This window comes from Brachyhypopomus gauderio, chromosome 10, assembly GCF_052324685.1.
Source record: "Brachyhypopomus gauderio isolate BG-103 chromosome 10, BGAUD_0.2, whole genome shotgun sequence".
Taxonomy (NCBI): Eukaryota; Metazoa; Chordata; class Actinopteri; order Gymnotiformes; family Hypopomidae; genus Brachyhypopomus; species Brachyhypopomus gauderio.
Genome location: NC_135220.1, coordinates 19534895 through 19560220, shown reverse-complemented (window position 1 = coordinate 19560220; position 25326 = coordinate 19534895). Strand labels below are relative to the sequence as shown.

At 43.8% G+C, this 25326-nt stretch overlaps 2 protein-coding genes across 7 annotated transcripts; one reads left to right on the top strand and one right to left on the bottom strand.

The window, feature by feature from the left end:
• Positions 1–652: 652 nt before the first annotated feature.
• On the bottom strand, positions 653–6293 carry stard7 (StAR related lipid transfer domain containing 7). Of its 2 annotated transcripts, XR_013133754.1 has the most exons (9): positions 5845–6293; positions 5533–5696; positions 5247–5296; positions 5048–5158; positions 4667–4749; positions 4479–4578; positions 3758–3842; positions 2962–3185; positions 653–2736 (listed from the first exon to the last, which is right to left on the bottom strand). XR_013133754.1 is itself a non-coding variant. In XM_077020337.1 (8 exons), the coding sequence occupies exons 1-8, from the start codon at positions 6291–6293 to the stop codon at positions 3031–3033; spliced, it is 1197 nt and encodes a 398-aa protein (XP_076876452.1). In that variant the 3' UTR covers positions 653–3030. The 2 variants fall into 2 exon arrangements, 1 of the variants encoding a protein (XP_076876452.1); XM_077020337.1 differs by having other exon boundaries at positions 653–3185.
• Positions 6227–25326, top strand: slc20a1b (solute carrier family 20 member 1b). 5 transcript variants are annotated; one of them, XM_077020332.1, is made up of 11 exons: positions 6227–6364; positions 11303–12042; positions 12242–12382; positions 12595–12680; positions 12932–13028; positions 18522–18641; positions 20536–20760; positions 20888–21434; positions 21774–21959; positions 22184–22268; positions 22833–25326. In XM_077020332.1, the coding sequence occupies exons 2-11, from the start codon at positions 11703–11705 to the stop codon at positions 22989–22991; spliced, it is 1986 nt and encodes a 661-aa protein (XP_076876447.1). In that variant the 5' UTR covers positions 6227–6364; positions 11303–11702; the 3' UTR covers positions 22992–25326. The 5 variants fall into 5 exon arrangements, with proteins under 5 accessions (XP_076876447.1, XP_076876446.1, XP_076876449.1 ...); XM_077020331.1 differs by lacking the exon at positions 6227–6364 and adding an exon at positions 8546–8671; XM_077020334.1 differs by lacking the exon at positions 6227–6364 and adding an exon at positions 8678–8865 and having other exon boundaries at positions 20536–20754.

Genomic DNA, 25326 nt, shown 5'->3' with positions numbered 1-25326 from the left:
GGCTGAAGGCAGACTGCTGGGAACATGTCCTGCTCGTGCCAACAATCGTAACACACAGGCTAACAGCAGACTGGTTTAATATGCACGGCAAATGTAAATAGTTCAAGGTGAATGAGTAAACTGGGTTTAATCGGTTGAAATTGAGTGTGGACCTCATAAATGAAAAGAATGGGGGGGGGGGGGTACTAAAATGTAATGCAAGCAAATAGACCTTCAGGAATTGCAAATTGCTTATTTGAGTCAGAACCACAGGATCCAAAAAGCTTCGGTTAATGAAACACATTGGGCTAATTTAGTTTGGGACCGAATTCAGCCTAGCAGGAACGCAGGCAGGCCTGTCACAGCAAAGATGGACTGCAACTCTGTCCCCACCCACCCGCCCGCCATTCATCTGCCTGACAGCTACACCTCCCCCGTCCTCCACACAAGTCGTCCTGGCGTAGCAGGTCACATGTAGCGTGACTTCAAATCCAATCCAGGGAGGACAACCCATAGTTTAGTGCGTCCCCTGTTGTAACAAGTCTGACGCATATAAACAGGAGCTGGATCAGCTTATTTAGAAGGTGGGTTGGGGATTTTATAGCAGGGAAAAAAAGAGCAGAGATGGAACTATACAATTATTATATCCAATTAAACATCAGACATGCAAATATGAGTTTTGATTATTTTATTTTTAACTCATCTGCAAATTACTAAGTATCACAAATGAAAAAAAAAACAGTATTTCTTTCATTGCTTTTTGTTTTGTATAGTAATTATACTCTGAGACAAGCCTACCACACATTGTAGAAATAATGGAACTAACAACATGAACCAAACCATGTGAAACTTCAACATTTACATTCCTTTTGAGATGCGCATTTTCAAGCACTGTGTACAAAACACACACACACACACACACACACTTGTGAAACATCTTCAATACACTCCCTCCACTCCACTGCATTTTAAGTGAAGCTCAACAGTAGTTAACCAGGTGATGCAGGACCACGACACCCACGGGGAGACTTCAGGACAGGCGTGCAGAACAACCATAATGTGGCAGTCCTGCTGTAATTCAGAGGTTAACGGCACAGAGATGGCTTCATGGTGCCAACACTAACGCCCGTTCAGACAGCCATCTTCTTAAACCTTCCAGTGGGACCACAGAGGTTCATTACACTGTTATTTTTAACACACAAGTGCATGTTTAGACTTTCCAGTCTTTCTCTCACAATAACAAATGTTCTACAAAACACGAAAAAAAAAAAACAAAAAAAAAAAACACCTATCTTTAGTAACAAAAGACAAAATACACAACTGTATTTTTGGCTGCTTTTTGCGGTCCCTGAATTTTAGAAAATGTCTGAACAAGTGTGTGGGGTTTAATTGGTATCTATGGTGCGGTCGGTCTAGACATGGAGGAAAGAGAAAACCAGGACATTGTGCCCAGCAGACACAGCAAAAGGGAAAAACCACCAAAAACAGACATGTCCCAACAGTGTCTCTGAAACAGCAAGACTTATCCAAGACTTATCCAAGACTTATCCAAGCGAATTCTCCAAAGAACACTGACCCTAATGAAGATGATTCCATTTGAAAAGGATTTTGACATCATGCAACTTCCTCTTTAAAGGCAACACAGTTAAGAGTCACTCTGCCTCTCTGAAAGGATTTAAAGTCAGTCATCTCATTTTTTCACGAGCCTGAGCACGATTCTGAAATCCAGACCACAGTCTTCCTAGCAAACAGTTCTTAAACATTCACATTCATACACACATTATGCCGGTTGCACAAGTCAATGTTTTAAATTCTTTAAGCTTGTTGGATGCTCTTAAGCTAAAGCACTCATAAAATTCAATCATTCAGTCAAATTCAATTTAATTGAACAGAGTCCAAAATGGGCTATTTAAATGCAATCACGTTTCGTATCATTCGAGTTCCTTGCCAAGATAGGGAACTGTCAAATGTGACAATGAAATGATAAGCTCTTCAGATAAACTGCCAAAATGTAATTAAGCAACAACAAAACAAACAATAAAAGTAGAAAAATTCAACATTGTAAGGAACAGTTCATTTATTTTTTAATACTCACTCACCCCTCCACTTACTGTGACAAGTCATTTCATATGCAAATGTGTAACCCCATATGTAATGCTTACATCCAAGATGTGATCTGTTAATATTTGGACAAGGAGCATGGGAAAAAAAGTCTTCAGACGCAGGTGAGAAAAACAGTACCACAGACTATGATGTATACGGACACCCGAAGTCACTGCTTGTCAGACGAGCAAACTCATTTACAGAGAGTGAGACACAGACACACCAAGCTTTACATACTTGTATGCTTCATGGAGTTGGCTGCACATATAAGCTCTGGGTTAAAGTCAATAGTAAACATGGTACTGCATTCTGGGTAAGCAGGCATGTTTGCTGGAAATCGAGGTAAGAGCACGGTGAGTGCAGGAGTGGATCTAGCAAAATAAAGACAGGGTGCGAGGGCAGTGTGCGTTGGTGCGGCACACCCACACAGGTACACACAAATGAGCAGCACTGTGTACGTCGTGTCCTGCTAAAAGGCAGAGTAGTAGGATAACGAGAGAAGAGGCCTGCAGACACGGACACATGCAGCTGAATGATTGACTGCTTCGGCAATTCGTTGCTTCATCACGGTCAGCTTCAGCTCCACGCTCTCTGGGAGCTTCAGCAAGATATCCTGGAAGTGCCAAGGTCAAGCCACTGAGAAAAAGATCACGGCTGAGAGAGAGAGAGAGAGAGAGAGAGAGAGAGAGAGAGAGAGAGAGAGAGAGAGAGAGAACAAGTTCCACTGTTTGTCCTGGTAGGCACTGCTGCACTACCAGTGGAAGCTCCTCCCCTACTGCGTGCCGATTGGCTGCTGCTGGAGGTTCCGTTCTGTGTGACCTATGGTACTGACCACCTGGATCCCATTAGGGCTCGCTGCCTTTGTGTGTTAACACTCACACAAACATCAGGCTGGTAGTTCAGATGCAGGCATAGATGTGGGCGGTGTTTGCAGAACATCGTCAAGACTCAAGCGTAGATGTGGGCGGAGCCCGTCTCCTCAAGTCGCTCAGGGGGCACATGCTGTGCCAGTTTGGGGACACCGACGTAGTCGCGAATGCCACCCTCCACGTTTGTGGCTCGGAGAGCAGCGGTGTGGAGCTTCTCCAGAAAATCAGGCATGCCTAAGAGAACGAGACACGAGAGAATTCAGCTTAGGCCACACGCCTAGGAGTTCTGGACAGGAGAGAAGCAGCAAAATGGTCACTTGAATCCAGCCTCCCACACCTACCCAAGAGCACAGCAGTGTTTCTGCCTGTGGCTAATACCCTGGGCTAATCACAATTTAACATTAGATATCCTTAGAGCAGGCCAGATCCTTTGCTAAAAAAAGCCTAAGACAAACTCAGAACATGACTCAGCCTTTTCTGCTGAAAGGGACACCACCTCAACACCTGCACATGCACACAAGGGCATCTGTATGGAAATCTTAACAGCAGCACAGTTCAGTTTTCATTTCTCTTAATATTTTGCTTTACATACTCTGTAGATCATTTACAGTTTTAAAAGCCAATACACACACAAAGGCAACAGCTGACAATGGCAATCCAGTATGGCTATCGTTTCAAAGCTCAGAGATTTTCTTGGAGTAAAGAGACTCTTATCTAAAACAACATATCAGGAAGACAGGATGTGAGCTCTGGTGAGCCACAGGAGCACAGGTGAGACCTCGCAGATGAGAAAGACGAGAACTCACCACTGGACACCATCCAGCTCAGGCAGTAGCGTGGGAACACCGTCTGGGGGTCATCACTATAGGTCAGTAAGTAGTCCAAGCCATTCTGTTGAAAGATGATGGCAAGATCTCAGTTTATACATTTCATTTAAAAAGAATGGAGATTTCCATACATCACTGCCTGTCCATGTGACATGGTTGAGCAGGAGTGATAAAAACTGAACCTGGATCTGTACTGTGGAAGCAAATCCTCTGCTGATGGTCAATTTCCAAAACAAGGACCCTACTGACTGACCATTTGGGTGGTGAGCCCATTCTCAACATAGCAGCGACTCTGACATGGTTGGGCTAGTTTTGAGTTGGCACGGTGTTATCAGGCACAGCGGAGCAGCTGGATGTATTTGCACATGCCATTGTCACTGCAGAGTGGAGATTGGTTCACCAGCCAAAAATACCCCGCCAAGAGTAACACTCCATGAGTTGGAAGATGGGCAATACATATATGGAACTATTGAATCACACATACATACACACAGATTTATACTTAAAATATTAATATTTAATACTTAAAATTACATATAGTGGACAATGTGCCTATTTGGCTTAAATGTCAAGTGCACACACACTTAAAATATAATGATATGAACTTTCAGAACAACCTGTATTTTTTTTACTCTATACACACACAAAGAGACAGCAAGCAGATAGCAGACAGAGCAGAATCGTAATCTTCTGGGCTCACCTCATCAAAGGATTTGTGGGGACGGATGACCATCCTTGAGCGATACGAGTGAACACGAACAAACTGCTGAGTCTCTGGGATGCTGGGGTGCTCCACAGCTCTGCCACAGACAACCATTAGGGAGAGACACTTAGAAACACAGCTTTCAAACTCCGAGTACTGTATGGGAGAGATGCAACTGCACTCACCTGGACACCAGGACCATCAAGTTGTTATCCGTGTCCACGTCATAGCGACGCACGTACACATAGTCTCTGGAGTACATGGGATACTGACAATAAGAGGAATGAGAACAGGCAGTCAGACCCCTGAAACTCTTACTCTCAGCACCAAGATTAAAACCACTCCACCCCGACACACAGGAAGTTTAATACAGGCCTTACATTTTTTTGTCATCAAGTAATCCAACCCAGACAGCACTACAGAGAATTCTAACATCTATGGACTCTTGATCCATTGGCGGCCCGTCAGGAAACGGCCACAACAACAACACAAGATTCAACACCTGCTGCCAACCCAGGCCCATTTGTCCCCTCCTGGGGTGAGGGTGTGTGGGATTCTCTGCTTACTGGGAAATGTGTGGCCCAGTGGACGATCTCGGAGCCCGTGCTGTGGTCCCTGTCCACCACCTCGAGCTTGATGACCAGGGCGTCCCACTTCTTTCTATAGTCAGTGTCCAGCTAAGTGGGGGGGGGGGGGGGTGTTAAAGTATGCATACTTCAACCTAAGCACACTAAATTAATCAAACAAAAGAAATGATTTCAGTACCTGGACATTGAAGAACTGTCTGGGGGTAATGTCAGTGTATGACCCAAATACTGGAAAAGAAAGAAAATTATATTCAACAGACTCAGAAAGCTCTGGGTTGCCCAAGACTATAGTATTCCATGGTGGTGTTACATATTAATCATGGTACACAGATGATCAGTGATTCAGGAAAAAGGTACATTGTTGGAAAGTTATGAAGTATAGTAGTGTTGTAAATTAAGGATGCAAACGTGCACAAATCAGTCAGTACATGCCTTAAGGTCCCACATACATGGTCCAGACTCACCTCTATATTCAAAGAGGTGGCTTCCTTCAATGGGTCTCCTCCAAACTCTGAATGATTTCTTCTCCATGACCACCTCCCATTCAGCGTCCGATTGACCACTGCTCCGTGCGGGAGTGGCGGCCAGCGTTCGCGCGCCATCCAGTGCCTGCAGTTCCTTTACACACCTGCCCATGACCCACACACACATGTATACGCATGACCTTAGCATAACTAGAATTACCAGTGAGAATCAACCGTGCTGCACAAACACAGAAAGCTCCACTCTAGCCAACTGCTCTTCAAAAACAAAACATGAAATGGTATTGTACCAACCTTCTCATTTCGTCATCTCTTATCTTTTCATCTTCCCACATGAAGACTCCAGCCAAGGCAGCTACCAGTTTTCCTGTTGGGGCATGCTTGCCCTGCAACCTGCGCCATATGCTCCCCACCAAAGTCCACCTAGTCCTCTCCGAGTATATGTTCGAGTAGAGCTCGGCGATCTGAAAAGCTCGTCGCAATCTCTGTCCTGTGACAAAACTACAGTGGTTGGCCAAGATGGACAGCAAGCCTTCCTTCTTCTTTTTAACACCACCGACCTCACTCCCGCCTTCCCCCGTTTTCTGAAGCCATGTGAGTAAGAGTCCCACGCGTCGGCTCAGCCAGGACACGGCGCCTGCTCTCCCGCGTCCCCCGCGCTCACCCACAGAGGCCGAACACCGCAGACGGACAGTGCGGACACTGATGTCGCAGAGAGGCCGACGCTGGAAGGACTGGAACATGGCGGACCCAGTGTGCAACACTAACCTAGCAATGCTCTGAACACGGCCCTTTCCTGCGAGTAGCAGGCGAGGTGAGAAACACCACCAGGTTTCCGTGTGACGTTAGTAAACGGGCCAAAAACAGCGGAACCTGCTAGCTAACAAAAGGCAATGTCACGCCGTTAAACCACATGTACAAGAAAGTTTCTAGCAAATTCCTAAAACATATGTCTTGTCCTGAGTAAAGGCAGAATTTAGATTAAATAACGTAAAAGCCCCTTCCTAAATTCGCATAAAGCAAAAAAAAAACAAAATAAAAGTCTAGCTTGGCAAGTGCAGTTTGACATTAGTTAGCGTTAGCCACCAAAACGGCTAGCTACGGGAGCAGACACTTGCACGCGTGCTGCAAAAAAGGTCCAGAAAGAGGAAGTGATTTGGGGAAGGAAAATATCGATAAACACAACGAATATCTACCAACTTTGACGTCTGACAACAGTTACAAGTTACTGAATTATTCACCAATTCATCGTACTTTTAACTCCAGTACCTGGACCGTCTCCATGGTCTCGGAGACAGCAGTACCGCCTGTACGCAATAGGCCACGCCCACGGACTACTTGAGAACAATCCTATTGGTCAACTCGTCCCTTCTGTCGTTCTTATAGGTTGCCTGTAGTGCCTGTTGCTGCCAGTCTTCGCTTGAAAATACCATCAGGTTAAGTTGACCCTTCATGTCTAACGCTAGCACGTTTTGACGGTTTATATTATTTGCCTTAACTGATTTTAAAAAGACTGTTGCGAAACTGACCTCAGATCAGTGTCATAACGAGCCACTCATAAACCAACTGTACTGCGTGTGAAGATTATAACGTGACAAGCGTCTGGCCAAAGAGAGTTACACGAAAACGTTTCAACGTTTTCTTCCGCGACCCCCAGATATAATATGTATTTATGTACATAGTTATAACCATTACGTTTGATAGATTTAGGTTTGGGTTCAGGCAAAGTCATTCAGTAATAGTGAGAATTACGTGTCTAAGACATTGCAGGTGGATATCCTTTCAAATCCCAATACATATTTGGAAGTACTTAGTAAAATGTGGCAGATGGTCTCGGATTAGAAATTCTATAAGGAATCAAGCAACATTTCAAGATGTCCACGAGAGGGCGATGTGGTGTAACGCTGTTCGTAGCTCGCCTAGAACTTCCCAGGAAGATCCGAAAGAGCCTTTAAAGTTATGAATTAACATAATTCATTTACCATTTCGTTCGTTCATTGTTCTGTTCGTTTATCCGTTAATTTGTTGCCCTTTAAAATTTTTATTTGCAATGTCAGTGAATTCGTAGTGTCCTAATGTAATGTCCAGCATCTTTTTTTCATCGTATTTGGTGCTTGCAGGAGTTTGTTGTGGTACAGTTTGTACTGGTTACCACGGAACAGATCAGGACAGTAACTTATTGTACAGACGCACAGACAAAAATTACAGCAACCGATTACCCCACACTCACGTTACGTTGTACTCAATACAATTCACAGTTAATTTGAGAAAAAAATGCACTTCTTGTCTGTAGTAATGACTTCCTAAAATTGCACTGGGATAGTCGTTTGACGTAGAAAATGCATTCTTTGTGGAGATGTTTGCCCTTTGAGTAGCAAAGTTTTTTGCGCTTTAATTACTCAGTCCTGTCTGTGTAACGGGAAGTAATGGACAGAATCTGCTTAAGCCATTTAAAAATACTCTTTGCCCATTTTGTAAAGTCGGAGAGTGTGTATTAGCTACGTGTATTATTCACTGTAATTAGGAATGCGAGGGCAGCAGCGCCTTCCAGGTTCAGCATTTACGCCGATGGGGGAAGAATACACTGCGCTATGGTGCACCTGCAGTGATAGTGGGGCAGTCTGGGAGAAAGGTTAATGTGTCCTGGAAGGGTCGACCTTATGTCTCCGTTTGTTTTGTAGTTGATCAGACGTTCACCTCAGTAACTAGTGTAGGTGAAGAAATCATGTTAAGTGATTTTCAGTACAGTTCAGTAACTTTACGAAATCTCGTGACAGCATGAAATGCGTAATGGTTAGATATTGTTGTGGTAATAGAATTCGAACAATAATTTCAAAATTTTCCGTATATTTTTACATTAAAAAAATCTAGCCACATAGATAGGAAAAGTACATTCAGGGCGTATCTTAACCAGTTGGGACCAGTACGATGCAGTACAATTTTTTGTGACGCTCGCATGCCTAATAAGGGCATGGGCGGGGCTTATGTGACGTGGATGCTGAGAAAAAAAGACATCCTCCTTAGTGAAGCGCGATAAAGCGATAGCGTATAAGAAGGAGCAGCTGGATATTTGGTCAAAACGGCCTTTTTTGTCGACTATATTTTGTAGTTTGAACAAGCTGTGAGTATTTTATTTGTTTTTTTTTTTACTTCGCGTATACAAAATCAAACCGAACAGAGTGGTTTTGAAAATTTAAATTTAAGTTGTCAGTGTCGCGCGCCCCGTATTTGAGCGGTTAAAGACTTGACGTTAGGCGGGCTGCGGTCGTGTGGAAGTACCAAGAACCTTGTCGTTCTTAGCGCTCTTTTAACGTGGTAAGTAATAATAATACATTTATCATGGTTGTTTTTGATCGATTATTTGCATTAAATAAGCTAGTTAACTAGATATCAAGAGAAATTCTTTTTCTAACCCGCCTGTGTTGGCGCCAGGAGGTTAGCTAGCTAACCTAGCTGTCTTAGCTAACAGCTTTTACGGTCATGTATGAAAGAAATAGTCGGTTTAATTACTTTTAGGCGACCTTAATATAAAAATTTCTACCAGCTTACTCGATAATATTTTCACTTATATTCTTATGTGTAAATTCTCGACGTCGTTGGATTGACTTTGCGATTGCCAATGAATTAATGTCATTGACTGCACGTGTTTGAGTACTAGCCGGCCGGTACGTGGCTAGGTGGCTGGCGTCACACACAACGGTGACCACCGCGCCGTCGAGTTAAATATCCCGTTTTAACCAGATTTAGACGTGATCCTTTCTTGTTGAAGAAAGTTGGCTAGCTAGCTAACATAGGCTGCCCATATCTAAATAAATAGTATATCGCGCTTGTGTGACGTTGCATTAGCGTTAGCTAACCAGGAAGCTTTCTGGACGCCCACTTCCCATGAACGGAGCCGAGCAGAAGGTGCCAGCTAGTTCCCCGAACTCACCACGGCCGCGACCATCGGTAGCAGCTGCGAGCCCAAGATATTAATACGGACTAGGCTCGACACCTCGATGTGTCTAATTTCTGACTTGTGGGTGATATCCGCGATAAACCGCTTGTGGTGTAGTTAAGGGACCGGACATCCACGATGTTTAACACTAAAAGGTGAGCCCAGTTAGTAGGGTGCCGGTGTGAAGAGGACGGGCAGCGTGGTGCCGTGTTGATTAACTGAGTGAACAGACGAGGCCCAGGACGCCTGTTACATATTGTCCATACATCAAACTCTCATCTCGGTGCTTAGTCTTTTCTAAAGTAACCGCGGAAAGGATTTTTGTATTGTACGTATTCAGTAATACTAGTAAAATCCTTTAAATCCTTTACGGTTCACATAGTTTCAAAATCAGTATTCAGTAGGCCAAGTTCTCATTTTACTGCCGAATTTGTCAAAGCGTTTCTGTTAGTAATGTCGAGAGGACACACTGGACAGAAGGTGGACATGCCGGTAGCTACAAACATTCGCGCAAGTTACCTTTTATGAAGGACACGAGAAGGCGTTATAAATAAGGGGGGGGGGGTCTCTTCTAGTGAGAAAACGAGCAGCCATAGTACACACATGACTTGTGGTTTGGGTTAACACGGGGAATGTTGCCACAGTCAGACTAAATGTAAGCATGAAAACATTTTTAAACCTCTAGTAATCATTACACGGTAACCACTGTCTGCCCTCTGCATTTCCCAACTTTGTGTATGATCTTTTGGTAGTTATAAATATTTTGTCTGTTTTATTTTTTAGGTAGCATGTTAATGTCAACATTGTTGAATGAATTGATCAAATACACGATTTTTAAAAATAGATTTACAAAGTAGTATTTAGGAAATGGTTTATGTAACAGCAGTAAGTGTGGAATGTGGCAGGCTTTAGAGGCATGAATGTTATTGGGTCTGGGTGCCAAGGCTTTAATTATCTTTGTAGACATAAGACCGCTCCCAGCCTGGAGTCTGGCGTGATGTAGCCTATGCATAGAAAATGTATGGGTCTTTGTATATACACATACACGAGAGAAGTGAATGCATCGGGAAATTTTTGTAGAGAAAATAATTTGCATTGGGGAATTTTTTTTAATTTTGTAGAGAAAATAATTTGGTATGTATTTGAAGAACTTGCATGTAGACTTTGGGCAGTTTCTGTCTTCTTCCCACTGTCTCTTCTCAGTTCACAGTGGGAGGGGCATGTGAACAGGGGGCCGAGGTGCAGAGTTAACACTTGTCCTTCACAACAGTGTCAGTGCAATTGACCTCCTGGTAGGGGCTCAGAATGCTTTTAGGAAGTTGTGAAAGATGGCAAATTTGAAAAAAAACCAGGTACTGTTAAAATGCTAATATACCTCACAGGGTATGTTCCTTGATTTTCTTGACCTGGCTGATATTTTGGATATTGGACACAGTAAAGTTTTGTTCTAGTGTTTGACTAGTTGAGGTCTGGTGATATAAAGCTGAGAAGTGAAATGTAGAAATGCTACTCCTCATGATGTAACAGTGGCTTAACTCCAGACTCCTTTTGTCCTTTGTTTGAGAGGGAGGCATCAAATGACATGCTGTGTACATTTCTATCTTTGATAAAGAATTGTAAACGCGGTGTTACTTTGGGTTCATATCTTCTAGCTTCCAAAAGAGGTTAATGATACTCGCTGCGCATCATTAAACTCTTGCCATATTTCTTTAAAAATATGTGTGCTGTGCAAGCATCTATCACATTTTGAATTGCTCTGGGATGGGATAAACTGTTATCTAACATGGGGAACTGTCTGTTTTCTCTCATTTTCAGGAATGATCTTCCATTCATCCATCCTGTCTGTTGCACAATGGATGTCTGTTCTGTCTGCCTAATCGCCCAAACTAAAACGCACCGTAGCAGCAATAGTCTATTCAGAGGATAGCAATAGCCCCCCCTCACTCCACCCTCCCCCTCAGCATTACACATCAGTTTAAATACAGCAGTGCAGAACCTCTTGCTGGTATCTGGGCTGCTTTAAATTGCTGTTTTAGCAGAGGGTGAAGGTAGGTTGGTTTGGGGTTTAAAAAAAGTTTTAGAAACACTAGTACCTCAGCTATTTAAATAATTCTAGAGTGGTGCTTGTAATAAGGGCTTAGCTAAATTCGGACAACGTTCTTGTAGGATCCTAAATTACATAAAACTTGAAAGAAAAAAACCTATTGCACACACAATGGTGTCAGCAACTTTGGCCACAGTAACAATGAGCACACTCGGGCTGGACGCCCAGGGGCCAATGACAGACTACCTGTGGCTCCTGATAGTCGGCTTTATCATAGCTTTCATCCTGGCCTTTTCCGTGGGTGCCAACGATGTCGCAAACTCATTTGGCACTGCGGTTGGGTCTGGTGTGGTCACCCTGAAAGTTGCCTGTATCCTGGCCACCGTGTTTGAGACTCTGGGCTCCGTGATGCTGGGTGCCAAGGTCAGCGAAACCATCCGCAAAGGCATCATCGACGTGAACATGTACAACAGCTCTGAGCTCATGGCTGGCTCAGTCAGCGCCATGGTTGGTGAGTGGCCATTTGAAAACACCCATTTCATAAACCTGTCTGCATATACAGAAAGGTACTTGTTCATGTGATTTTAATAAAATATGTATGAGTGACTAACTGCGGCTGCTAGTAGATTGTACTAGCACAATTGTTGCATTACAGGCAACTGTACCATGGCACGTTGTTAAAATGCTGTGTCGTAATGTCTTCCTTTCAGGCTCTGCTGTGTGGCAGTTAGTAGCTTCTTTCCTGAAACTGCCCATTTCTGGTACGCACTGCATTGTAGGAGCCACCATTGGCTATTCACTGGTGGCAAAAGGTCAACAGGGAGTCAGATGGTTGGAGCTTCTGCGAATTGGTGAGGCATTTAAAGGACATTTTTGGTTTTAGATAGATTACTGGAATACCCCTTCTGAAAGAGTCCATACTTTTCTACATATTGTCTGTCTTTTGGAAGACCACCATGGCATTTCCTGTAGTCATTCTTGAAATTAAATTGGTGGTTTTCAGTGTTTGTACTGTTTTTACTCTAACCTGTGCTCTTATATTTTGTCTTCTTTTCTTCCCCAGTTGGCTCTTGGTTCTTGTCGCCTCTCCTCTCTGGTGTCATGTCTGCCATTCTCTTCTATTCTGTCCGTGTGTTTATCTTGCAGAAGGTAAGCACAGGAGACAGCCCCATAATTATCTCTTTGGCATGTCTGGATCATTCAAGCTGCCATGAAAGCATTTACTTTTCACTGAATTGGAGGGTGCTATCTTCTGCCTTTGTTTAGAGCCATGATTGTAATGCTAAGATATTTGTTCTAGCATGCCCTTTAAAACATTCTGTGATCTGGTGTGATGGTGTACATACTGTGTTGTTGCTGTAGTGAGTGGTGGGTTTCTGAGTTGTATAATTTTTCTACAGAAGGATCCCGTTCCCAATGGTCTGCGGGCTTTGCCTGTCTTCTATGCTGCTACCATGGGAATCAACTTCTTCTCCATCATGTTTACAGGAGCGCCAAGTGAGTATTGCTCCTCCGTAGCCTCACCTTGCACATTCAAGCAGCCGCTGATGTGTAAATAACCCTTTTGGTTTAACCCAATGCCCATCTCTGGCCAGGCTGAGAGTCCAGGCTGATTTAACAATGTAGTGTCTAACCGTGAGCTTTGAGGAAGCTCCATGGACCTTTGATGGACCTTTTGTGGTATTTGTCTGTATTGACATCTGTATCAGCCTTCCTGTCCTTTTTGAACACAGCTGGGAAAAAAACACAGGACTAGAGTTGGCATCCATCAAACAGAATCTTCATTCTTCAGTCCTGTAGTAGCTGTGTCTTATGCTACACCTTTTTAAGTGCTGTTGGCTGTGCATTTAATTTTTTATATTTTTCGTACCATTTTGGAACCCCATTAAATGAGCACTTTTTTTGCTCCTTTTTTGTTTTCTTCTACCTACAGGCATCAGCAATTCAAGAAGTCAGCTGGCCTGGGCCATATGAAGGCTACAGGCCAGAGTATGACGAGATTCGCACATGAGTGTGTTCATGTATGCACTCTCAGTAGGCACGGAAAGGTGCTTCATATGCACATAGCAGAACCCACCACAAATCCCACCCACACAATCCCAATTACAGGGGCATCAGAGAGAATTTGAGAACAAAGGTAGTGAGAATATCGGTGTGTCTGTGGACTAAGGCCATGGTGAAAGAAATGAGGTTTGGAGGGGGTATTCATGATTATATACATGATTTAAGAAGCAAAGTGGCCAATGTTACCAGAGAAATTGCTGCAGACCATCTTAAATTTTTTTAAATATGTCGGTTCACCCAGATAATTTTCTATAATAAGAGTAAGCATGTCTTCTCTTTCCTATTCACACATTCCAATTTAATTCAGACTATAGCTATATCAGAAGATCAGTGTATATAACACGCATCAACATAATTGGGAGGAAAATGATCTGCATCTTCCTTTAATCTTCAGTGGGTCACTTATCAATGTAGTTGCCTTCAAAGAAGCTACATATAAATCTCCAGATATAAAAATACTTTTCAGGAAGGAGTTTTATTTATTTATTTTATGCATGCGCTCGTCATCTGTAAATCTCAAACCAAGAATTTTACAATTTCCTCTCATAGACTTTTGTGAGCGTAGTTTAAAGATATTTTCAACCCTTTAAAGTATTTCAATACATTAACTATTTCGGTACTTAACTGAGGTGCGGCATTGCTGTTTCTGCAAACCCTCGTGTATTCTCCATGAGTGTTCAGCTTCCCTCTACACCAACTCCATTGCTACTCCAGTTCTCAAACACAATTCATATTTAAACATTTCTGGAGATTAAGATGTTGCACTCATGAAGGCTACTTTTTGGCCACTACCAGTCATTCTATTTGTACTGCTTTGTAGTAACATTTTTGAGCAAGTACATTAAATGACCTATTAATATCCCCCACCCAACCCAAAAAATAATACAAATTTTAGTTGCACATATGCCCATTATTAAAAATAGTGCCCTGTGGGAGTGTAGCAATATTTTTGTGCCGTCTAATTCTAAAACACGAAGATCTTGAGCTCCGTCTCAAATTGTCTCGAACACCCCCCCCCCCCCCCCCCTCCAATTTTTTTTGGCGAATTGGCACTCGAATATTTTTTTACCGTGGGTGTTTATCCCAAGCTTGTGCCACACTTGGTGACTGACTTTCAGGAAGTGGAGGTGCAGACAGCCCCCACCTCCTCGTCTTCCTCCTCTGCTGTCGCCCTGTAGGTCCAGCTCACTTGTGCGCTGTTGCTCTCTTCTAGTAAAGCGCTCAACATTCACATATCTGAATGACTACAGCTCCTTGTTTGTTAGTTAGATAGTCAATATCCTGCTCCTGCAGAGTTCATTTGCACTCTTGGCTGACCAAACCAAGTCTCAATATAACCAAGAAACTAGTTAGAAGTCAGCAATGTAACTGATCTTTAAGGTGGAAGGTTAGTGCACCTTGGTTTAGGATTTCCTTTCTAGAAAACACCAGGTTCACTAAAGTCCCCCCCACCCCCGTTACATTGATTCTCAAACTTTAAGCTTCAACAGCAGAGAGAAAACTGAGTCATGACATAGTGCCACATGACTATGAGAACACTGTTTACACCTTGAAAGAGGTTTTGGTGCTTTGCCTGATTAGCTCTGAGCTGTGAATGTTCGAGGCTGTAGCCCTCCAGGCATGGGAGTGGAGAAGAATATTTTTGAAGTTCACATCCAACACGAGGCTGGAGTCGAATATGTAACAGCTTATGTGGAAAGCTGTGTTCTGTCTCTTAGTTTAAAGTCATTGCATAGTTAAAATGGGCCTGTAAAAATCTGCTAGACTTGTAAAGACGCAACATTTCCTTTTCGCGGTATGCCTGTCCCATTTCTTGGAGCTCCCCTCCCTGTCCTGGTTTTACTTTAACACGCCCCTGAGGAGGAAAGCGGACAGACTGTCGCACAGTACGGTGTGAAGTAAGAACTCTGGTGAGAAGCTTTGAGCTTCTACTGTAATCAGCTGTGGGCCAAGATGCCAAAGTCAAGATTAAGTTACAGTCAAAGATTCCCTTGGCATTGCCGCAAGTCGACACGCTCGCACACATGTGAATTCGGCCAGAAATACCTTGACCCCTGTGTCCTTTCATCAATCTTGCTACCTAGAAACATACATATCATCGCTTTTTTGTGTGAGTGACAACAGGCATCCAGTTTGCTAGATTTCTGATCTGATTCCTCAGTGGATCATCCAGCTCCCCTGGCTGGGGTGTTAATACTGGGGTGTTAATGTAAATATAAGAACAAAAGTATTTAACTTTAATTAGCGTCTGTGACAATTGCTAGTTACCCAGGCAGCAGTCAATCAAGATAAAAAATAATAATGTACAATGTTCAGCCCCATAAAATAACGTGAGATATAACAGTAAAATGGCATAACCAGGGTACCCGCGGGTCCTTAAAAAGTCTTAAAATGTCTTAAATTTAGTTTTCCATATTCAAGGCCTAAAAATGTCTTAAAATGTCTGTAATTTTATGAGGGGAGGCATTAAATTATTATAAGTGTGTGTTCAGTTGTTCTGGCGCGATGTGAACTTTGCCGGATCTAGCGCTAATGCAGAAAATAACCGCTCCAGGGTCCTAGTGCTAGATTTCTAGTGTTGGAGTATACGGCCTCAACAACGTCAACAATTCTCGTTCGCCTCCCCCCCCACCCCCCCACACCAACGATGTGGAACACACCTGCATCCCCGGTAATAGTATTATTTTTTCTTGTGAGAGGTATTAAAAAGGTCTTAAAAGTCATTGAATTTGAGATTTAAAAATGTGCAGATACCCAGATAACAGAAATTGTGGAAGTATGAAAAACTGAGCCTTGAAATACATTTTTAGTTCTAAATGCCCTGGGTATCAAGACCAACATTTTTAGGCCAAACTTTCAAATTGTGAACTCTATAGTCGAACAAACATTTGTTCAAAGGTAGTTTTAAGATTGCAGATCTTGAAGACCAAATTAGAACCTTGGCGTAAGTCATAAAAAAATGTGTAATACACAGGATCCCAACTAAATAGGGTTATTTTCCATAATCTCAGTATCCTCAAAAAAGGTAAAAGTAGCTTGGTGTCCTTTAACTTATAGAAGCTTAATTAATTTTTACAATTCATTCCTATGTAGTAGATGTTTTATAACTTCTTATGGGATGCCAGACATAGGTTACCTATTGGTGCAAAGGGTAAACCTAACAGAGTTAGAAACATGTTGGCAAACTGGTTTTTGCCAGTGGTAAGTTATAAACATCCACACGGTGTCCTAAACGGTGGAAATTTTAATCAATCGGTGCAAACACCATTCGCGAAACACATGACTGGGGCCATTACCACAGAGTAGTCATGCTTGACCAAAATGACTACCCTCCTGTACCAAATCATAATTATTCTTTCAGTGTGGAATGGAATTTTGTTGTGTATGGGGACGATGACTCTTATTGTGTAATGTGGGCCGCGGGTTAGCTTGGGTGGACATGTGGCGGCTGCGTGCAGTCTGCTCCCATTCACTCCTACCACAGAGCAGCTGCGGTCTGGATGGCCCTCTTTTGTTTAGAGGGTGTTTGTTCGGAGGTAGCTCCAAACAGCACATGCCTTCCCTGCTAAACCCGCAGTAAACACTGAACCTGCCCACGTTTTCCCACACCTGCTGAACAAAACCCCCTTCAAGTGCAGGACTGGCCCAGCAGACGAGCTACACCCACCCCCTGGTTTTTTTGGTGGTCTGCTCATTCCCCAGACTTAACCGGATGCCACACCTGTTTAGTCTCGTACACTGCTTACTGAGTCATGCCTGTGGGGAGGGAAAGCAAGTTACCACTCACCTCCCCCTCCAAAAAAGTGAGCAGTACTACTTGTCCTCGCCTTCCTCCTCGCCCGTGGAGCGATGGGAGGGTTTTTATTTTTTCTTTTTCCTGCTGCAGTGTCCTGCAGCAGGAGCGCGTGACTGAGGCTGAGTCAGCGCAGGAGGGAGCAGCAGAGCCACCACCTCCCTGTGCCCTCTGTCTCCCGTCTGCACCACCAGCCACCTCCGCCCGGGTCTTTACTTTGGCCCAAGAGCATCTGGCGAACCTGTCTGGCAGGAGAGGGTCCTGACCTGAATATTTACAGTATGATTCGGCCCTCCCAACCCCATCCCTTTTATAACTTTGTTTTTTGTCAACACATTTGGTTGATTGTGGACTCCCTCTGAGGAATATTTAATGCCCGTCTTCTGGTGGTTACATTCCCCTCAAGCTTTTTGCAGTCTTTGCACTGAACTAACCCCTCTACCTTGAGCAGTAAAGTGTGTGTGTGTGTGTGTGTGTGTGTGTGTGTGTGTGTGTGTGTGTGTGTGTGTGTGTGTGTGTAAAATATATATTGTGTAATATGCACACATGCAATGTTTTTATTTTAATGTTTCTTGTCCTGCTAACCCAAAAGTGGGAGTCCAGTAGACCTACGGAAGTGCTCCCTGAAGCAGGTTTTTACGGGGTGTGTCCTGTCCATGAAGACTGTCGTGCACGTAGCCCAGTGCAGCTTCGGCAGGGCTTCACATTCCCCTGTTGGCCAGGGATGTTGCGTAACCACACATTCATTACCTGGCTGGCATATTTGTCACGTACCTGCAGACCATACTGTGCTCTGGCTCAGATGTTCCTGTGGCAGTGTGAATGCCCTTCAGAATTTTATTTAGAAATTTTTATATAATGTAGGAGGGCAAAATTATTTTTAATCCCCCCAATGCTTCTCACAACGTGACCGTGGTCATTTTTGCTGGACATTGTTCTGATCCAGTCTGCTCCACTGCTACCAACAGTCAAGGCGACACCATCCATCCCTGCCCTTCCTCGAGTACCATTGAGGATGTGTAACGGTAGCGCATGCTGCCTCTTGTCTTAAAAAACGCCTTTCCTCTCTCCCCCTTGTTCCTTGTGCGTTCCCCCATGTCTCTGCCCCTGTCCTGCGGACGCTGCCTCTATAGTGCTGGGCTTCGATAAGCTGCCCTGGTGGGGCGTCCTACTGATCTCCATTGGATGTGCCCTGCTCACCGGTATCATCGTCTGGTTTGCTGTTTGCCCCTGCCTCAAGAAGAAGATCGAACGTAAGTTATTATTTATTTACTATTTATTTTATGTTGGTAAGCAGTTGTGTTGGACAGCTGTGATCTTCTAAACCAGAACATGTACAACCAGATAATGTCCAGATAATATAGTTAAGCAATCTGAACAGAATGGACGGAACAGAATTGGTTTAAGCACCTGTCTTTTTAAACAGGATATGCAAAGCAGCGGTTCTAAAAAATACACTGTGACCTTAAGACGATTCCAGCATTTTTAACTTTTCCTTTGCATATTGAATTAAGGTGTAGTACTTAAAAATCAGCTTGTTTAATGTCCTAAGTATTCTGTGAAAATCTAGAGTTGTTTGGACAACCTTTGAAACTAGTAGTGAGGGGAGCGTTGCCACATGGCCTTAATACATTGCATGTATTTTATCCATCAAGTGGATAGAGATGAAGTGAGTCGGATGTCCTTTAAACTCCATTAAATGGTATAAATAGCACAATAAAATGTTATACAATCTACAGTAACCTGGCCTCAGGGGAGGCTAGGTGTACTCATGTGATGGACAGGGCGTTGACAGAGTGGCTGGCTCATTTCAGTTAAATTGGCTTTGAGATACCTATAGCTTGTAACTCATCTGTTGCAAAAGAAATGTTAACATGACCAATGGTTGACCTGCTGTGATGCTGCAGTCTCATCAAAACCCTGGAATAAAATCTTGGCAGCGGACACCCTAAAAAGGTCGCTTGCTTTTGAACTGAAACCCCGCCTTCGGAGTAAATGGGATCGGGTGTCCGCAGTTGTTTAAATACTTAGCCATTATGTTGCCTAATAATATGCCTGTTGGTCCACGGTCTGCACAGTCTGTCTAGGAAGGAATTAGGACAGGGTAATTGATGTAATTCGGTCGGAGTGATCCGGTAATTCTTCACCTGATGGATATGAACAGCCTGTGACTGTGACCGAGATGTTGCCGTCTGGCATTAGTGGCTCAACTAAGACTTGAGCCAAACGGAAAAGTGGCTAATGGGTTAAAATGAACCACAAGCCATTCGACATGGCGCTTGACACGAGGAGCAGAGATGTTGGACTTGGTCATGTCAGTCTGATCAGCCTTGAAAGTCGATTAGGACAACAAAAAGAGTAAACAACAAGATTTAGCAAAAACTACATGACCAGGGTCAGGGTGACTGTATACGGAGCACAACTGGTAACGGTGGTTAATAACGGCATAAAGTTTAGTGTTGGTTATAAAGCGAATGGCTCAGTCATAAAAATAGCTTTGGTTTCTCTGTTGGCACGCCATAGCAAAAGCACCATGGCATCACATTATAAAGTCACTGTTTCAGGCCAGATATGGAACTATTAGTCAGATCTAGCCCTGAACTATGGGCGTGTACTTCTGCTACTTTCTCACGGAGTGACTGACATGCTTGAACAAGGGTGAAAATACTAATGACTGTTTTCCCCCGTTCTCCTTGGTCAACAGTGTCTTTAAAGTATGAATGGATTAGTATTGTCTTAGGAGTGAAAGAGTGAGGGGCCCTATGAATTATTTACAATCTGTCTGGATCACAGCTTCCTAGAAGTACAGAGTATTATATTAGCTGGTCAATAGTGATGGCGGTTACTGTGCCGATCACATGATCATGATGTATACTATAAATAGTTAAAATGTGTAGTTTTTAAAAATATATATAAACTTTTTTGCCCTGGTATCAGATGTCTGGTCTTTCCAGAATATGTTCATTTGGTTTCGATGTGTTTAGCATGGCTTTCAACAGGAGCATTACGAGTTTACAAACAGCCATTAATGTCGAGTTGGGCATGTGTGCTGCAATTTAATTTTATTTTTCTTTAAATGTTTGTGAATGTTTGTGTTTTGACAAGAATTGTGAATGTGGCTACATCTACATATTTTTTCTTTTCTAGGTGAGATAAAGTCTTCCAGTCCCTCAGAGAGCCCCCTAATGGAGAAGAAAGACATAACTGAGGCCCATTGTCCCATCCTCAAAACGGTTCCTGAGGAGGCCACGGCCACCCTAGCCTTACAACATAACCAGGGTGCACCTCCACCTGAGGAACGCAGAGTCACCTTTGACATCGGAGACTCTGAAGACGCAGAACCTAAGGAGACGGAACTCAGCAATGGTAATGGTACGTTTTGTGCTCATGTACATAGCACTCTGTTCTTACTGGACTCGTTTTATTTTTTAACCCTATTGGTTACCATTAGCCTTATTTTTTTTTTTCTTCTCTCTTCCACCCCATCTTCCTCTAACAGCCCCAAAAACAGTCCATGTTCAGTTCAACAGTGGCCCAGCGCACATTCCCAGCAATGGCTATAGCCAGTACCATACGGTCCACAAGGATTCCGGCCTCTACAAGGATCTGCTCCACAAACTCCATCTGGCCAAGGTGGGCGACTGCATGGGTGAGGGTGGAGACCGGCCCATCCGGCGCAACAACAGCTACACCTCCTACACCATGGCCATCATCGGCCTCCACGGTGAGATCAGACCTCGGGACTCTGATCTCCGGCCGTCCGATGACGGGCATGCTGACAAGAGCGGCGCACAGGAGCGGAAGAGGGTCCGCATGGACAGCTACACCAGCTACTGCAACGCTGTGGCAGAGCACGGCGCCCCCCACGCACTCGAAGAGGGAGAGGTCACGCTGGAGATAGCGGAGGAGGACCGGGGTAGCAGCAGAAGCTCTCTGGAAGAGGACCGGGCAGAGGCGGACAAGCCAGAAGTCTCCATACTGTTCCAGTTCCTGCAGATCCTTACCGCTTGCTTTGGGTCTTTCGCTCACGGAGGAAATGATGTCAGGTTAGCTCACACCTCACAGAACTGTTATTTTATTCCAGCAAGGTCTCTAAATAGAGGGCTATAAAGAAATGAACCCAGCTTTTACTAATGATCACAATATTAATGTGATCATGTTGGTGCTTTTGGAGCAGTTTTACTGTCCTTCAGCAACAGATGCTTGGGTCTGTACACAACAGATGAACATGTTGGACAGTGTCTGCTGCCCAGGGTAATACTGTTATCAGGGCAAATGATGCCAGCGTGTTGGAACGGCTGACGAGATCCAACCACTGAGACTCTTGATAGGTGTGTGTGAACCTTTGTTGAGTAACTTTAGACTTCCTTATCTTCCTCTTGCAGTAATGCTATTGGTCCACTTGTGGCTCTGTGGCTGGTCTATGAGAGTGGTTCTGTGGAGTCCAAAGCAGCAACCCCCATCTGGCTCCTGCTGTATGGAGGAGTGGGGATCTGTGTTGGGCTCTGGGTGTGGGGCCGTCGTGTTATCCAGACCATGGGCAAAGACCTGACTCCCATCACTCCTTCAAGGTGAGTTGTTTATTTTTCTTTCTTTCCCCAGTGTTCTTTTTCTACTTAATTTCTGTTTTGTGTTCAGTCCCGTCCCCCCCCCCCCCCCCCCCCCCCCATTCCTTCTTTGTGTAGCCATGTCTATTTTCTTTTTGTGTGTGTCATTTATGTAGCTTCATCACATTTTTAATCTCCCAGGTTTCTTCTTGATCCCCTCCCACTAAACTCTAATGTTGTGTTTACAGTGGGTTCAGTATAGAACTGGCTTCGGCTGTCACCGTGGTTGTCGCCTCCAACATTGGACTTCCTATATCCACTACTCACTGCAAGGTGAGTGACTGCTCACACTATGCAAATATGAGCTGAGGTGAGGCGAGCCAATGGCAGGGCTGATTTGAATAGGGTGGATACTCTCTACTCTCAGCAGGATGGGAGGTTAATAACAGGATGCACACTGGGAATGCACCCCTGCCCCGCCCCATGTTGTTGAATTTACTGTTGATATAATCTAACTCCTCTTTTGTACAATTACTGCAGTTTATTGCAGGTCTTTATTACCAACTTTTTTTTCTGCTTTAGCAACTTTGCAAGACTTTACACTAAATGTATATTATTGTTCAAAGAGACATTGACTAAAATCAACAGCTCAGTGCGGAACAGGATGCATCAAAATGGGGAAGAGATTAACTAACAAGTTGGTCATTCTCAATGTGCAATGCAAATGTTACCAGTTTTTACACATGCAAAATGCCCAGTTTTGGATGACTCTTTTGACTAATTGATGGCTGCCTCTGATGGTCTAATGGCCCTTCTATGCTGACGTCTGATGGCCCCGTTGATGCTAATGCTGGTCTGATGTGGGTCTGGTCCTGATGTCCCCGTGTCTGCTCTTAGGTGGGCTCCGTGGTGGCTGTGGGCTGGATGCGTTCCCGTAAGGCTGTAGACTGGCGTCTGTTCAGAAACATCTTCATGGCCTGGTTTGTGACCGTGCCCATCTCCGGCCTCATCAGCGCCGCCATCATGGCTCTCTTCACCTACGTCATCCTCGTCTGAGGACCCCCCCCCCCCCCCCCCCCCCCCCCCCCCCCCACCGTGGGGCGCCTGCTGCACCCTTTTCCCATCTGCATTTAGAAACATGAGGTGCCCTCCAGCGCTGATATGCCCTCTGTCGCTGCCTCGCTACCTTCTAGCCTTCCGGTGGAGAAGAGGGGTGGGAGCTTGCAAAATCAGGTTTTCCTTTACTCTTACTCCTTAGCTAGAGCCTGTAATTCTTGGCTTCTGAGGTTCTTCAGCCTGCGTTGACAATTCTTGTATGTACCATTCTGCTCATGTGCACCAGACCATATGTCATGGGAGCAAGTTTATTTGTTCATTTTTTTTTTAATTTTTTTTCCTTTTTCTTCCATATGACAATGAATTGTTGCCATCTAAATATACTCATCTCTTTTGTAAATATTTAAGCAAAACAATAAAATGTTTGTGTAATTATGTACATATGTTTTTGGGGGGTGTTTGTGGGTTTTTTTTTTTTTTTTATTTTATTTTATTTTTTTGTGACCGAACAATTCCATTGCAGTATTAGCCTTACTGAAATTTGTATACATTCAATACAGTTCGTTTAGAGCATTTGGGTCCAAACAAGGTTGCTGGCATTGGGTTTAATGACCTTTTTTTTTTTCTTACCTTTTTAAAATGAGGATAAATATGTAAGAAATGTTCAGGTGTTGGTCCTCTTGTATTCCAGGTTTAAGTCACAGACAAAGCCTTATGTAACACCCATGGGGCAACTTGTGAGGTTTAATTTTTAGGAAATTAGTTGTTCACAAAACGCCCTCAGACGCGTAACACATTCAGATTGTACGTTTTTGTTTTCCGTTTTTTAATTTGCACTACACTACAAAAAACAGCTTTGTTGGTCATTAACTGCAGGCATTAATCTGTAAGGATTTTTGTCTGCCCCGCCTACAAAAGTAATTGGCTCTTGGGACCTTTTAATTCTGGTCACTTCCCCTCCCCTCCTTTCAACGTTATCAGCAGCTCTATGTATTGGACTGAAAACAACACGCAGGCAGCTATTCCTTTACACATGTCTGTGAACAGTAGGTACACTGGGAGTGCTCTCAACCCTTGGTTTGATGAAACAACCCTCAAATGTTTGTAGTCGATAACTGACCCCTGTACAGACTGCCATGTGCTCTCTTGCCATGCCACTGTTGGGGATTAATGACGTGCTATCTAGAGCACTTGAACTCATTTGACCAGTCTTAACATGAACAGGAATCTTGACCATCGTTTTAAGTTGTGACTGGCTAACAGTTCTGGTGGGTTTTTTGTTTTAAGGTAGAGCAGTAATCCAATTTGCATAATGAATGCACATATTTCATTAGCTTGATTTGGATGGAGAGTTTCTTCAGGGCCATTTAAGAGGTGCCCCCTCCCCCCCACCCCCCTTGACTAACTTGAGGTAGTTATTTGTTAACTTTCCCTTTTGATTTCGAGTACATGGTTTGGAACAAAAACAATCATGGTTTTAAAGTGCAAGAGGCTAGTTGTATTTTGGGCAGTTTTGCTGTGACATTTACGGTGACTACAGGACCTGTATCTAAACACGTGCGGAGTGTGGAGCTTTTGTACTGCTGGAATCAAGACTAAGTTTTTTTCCTGCAAAACTTGATGGCATCCAATCAGGTGATGCAGCGCATCATGCTTTGGGTCCAGCCTTCACGTTAACCTCACCTTACAAGCCTGCTGGACACCAGCCTTCGTGCTAGCATCACTTGCTAATCCTGCTAAACTAGAACACGCGCACCTGCACGTGCACGTTAGGGTCGCACGTGCTGGCGGCCGCAGCAACGGAGATGAGCTGCCTATAGGGCTGGAGTTGTGGAGGTGTAGTTGTGGTAGACTGCTTTTAAAGAAATGCCTACACCAAACATGTTAAGGTTGCTAAAAATAAATGTATGCTGATAGCCACTGATTAGCATGATTGCGCTATACTGGTTGGCTAGTTGCTTTTATTTATGGTTAGCGGCGTTATCCTTTTTGGTACATTTTGTTCTTTGAAGTAGTGGTACGTAGGGCAGTTATGCTAAAGCATGCAGTAGTGCCGCAGACGGGAACGTTTATTAACACCCCCTGCTGGGCTGGTGGGAGTCATGCAATTCCTGCTGTGTAACCAACGCTCGTGAGTGGCGGCTTGGCTGTCGCACTTAACGCATTTAGACCTTTAGAGTTTCTGTAGTTGCCTTAACTTGTTTTTTTTTCTTTTTGTGAATTATTTTTTGTTTAGGTACCAAAGAACTTGGTGTGTATATATTAAGCATATATTCTTTGTCCATTGTGGGCAACTGAGAGGGGGATAAAAAATAAAACTTTTTTTGTTGGGGAA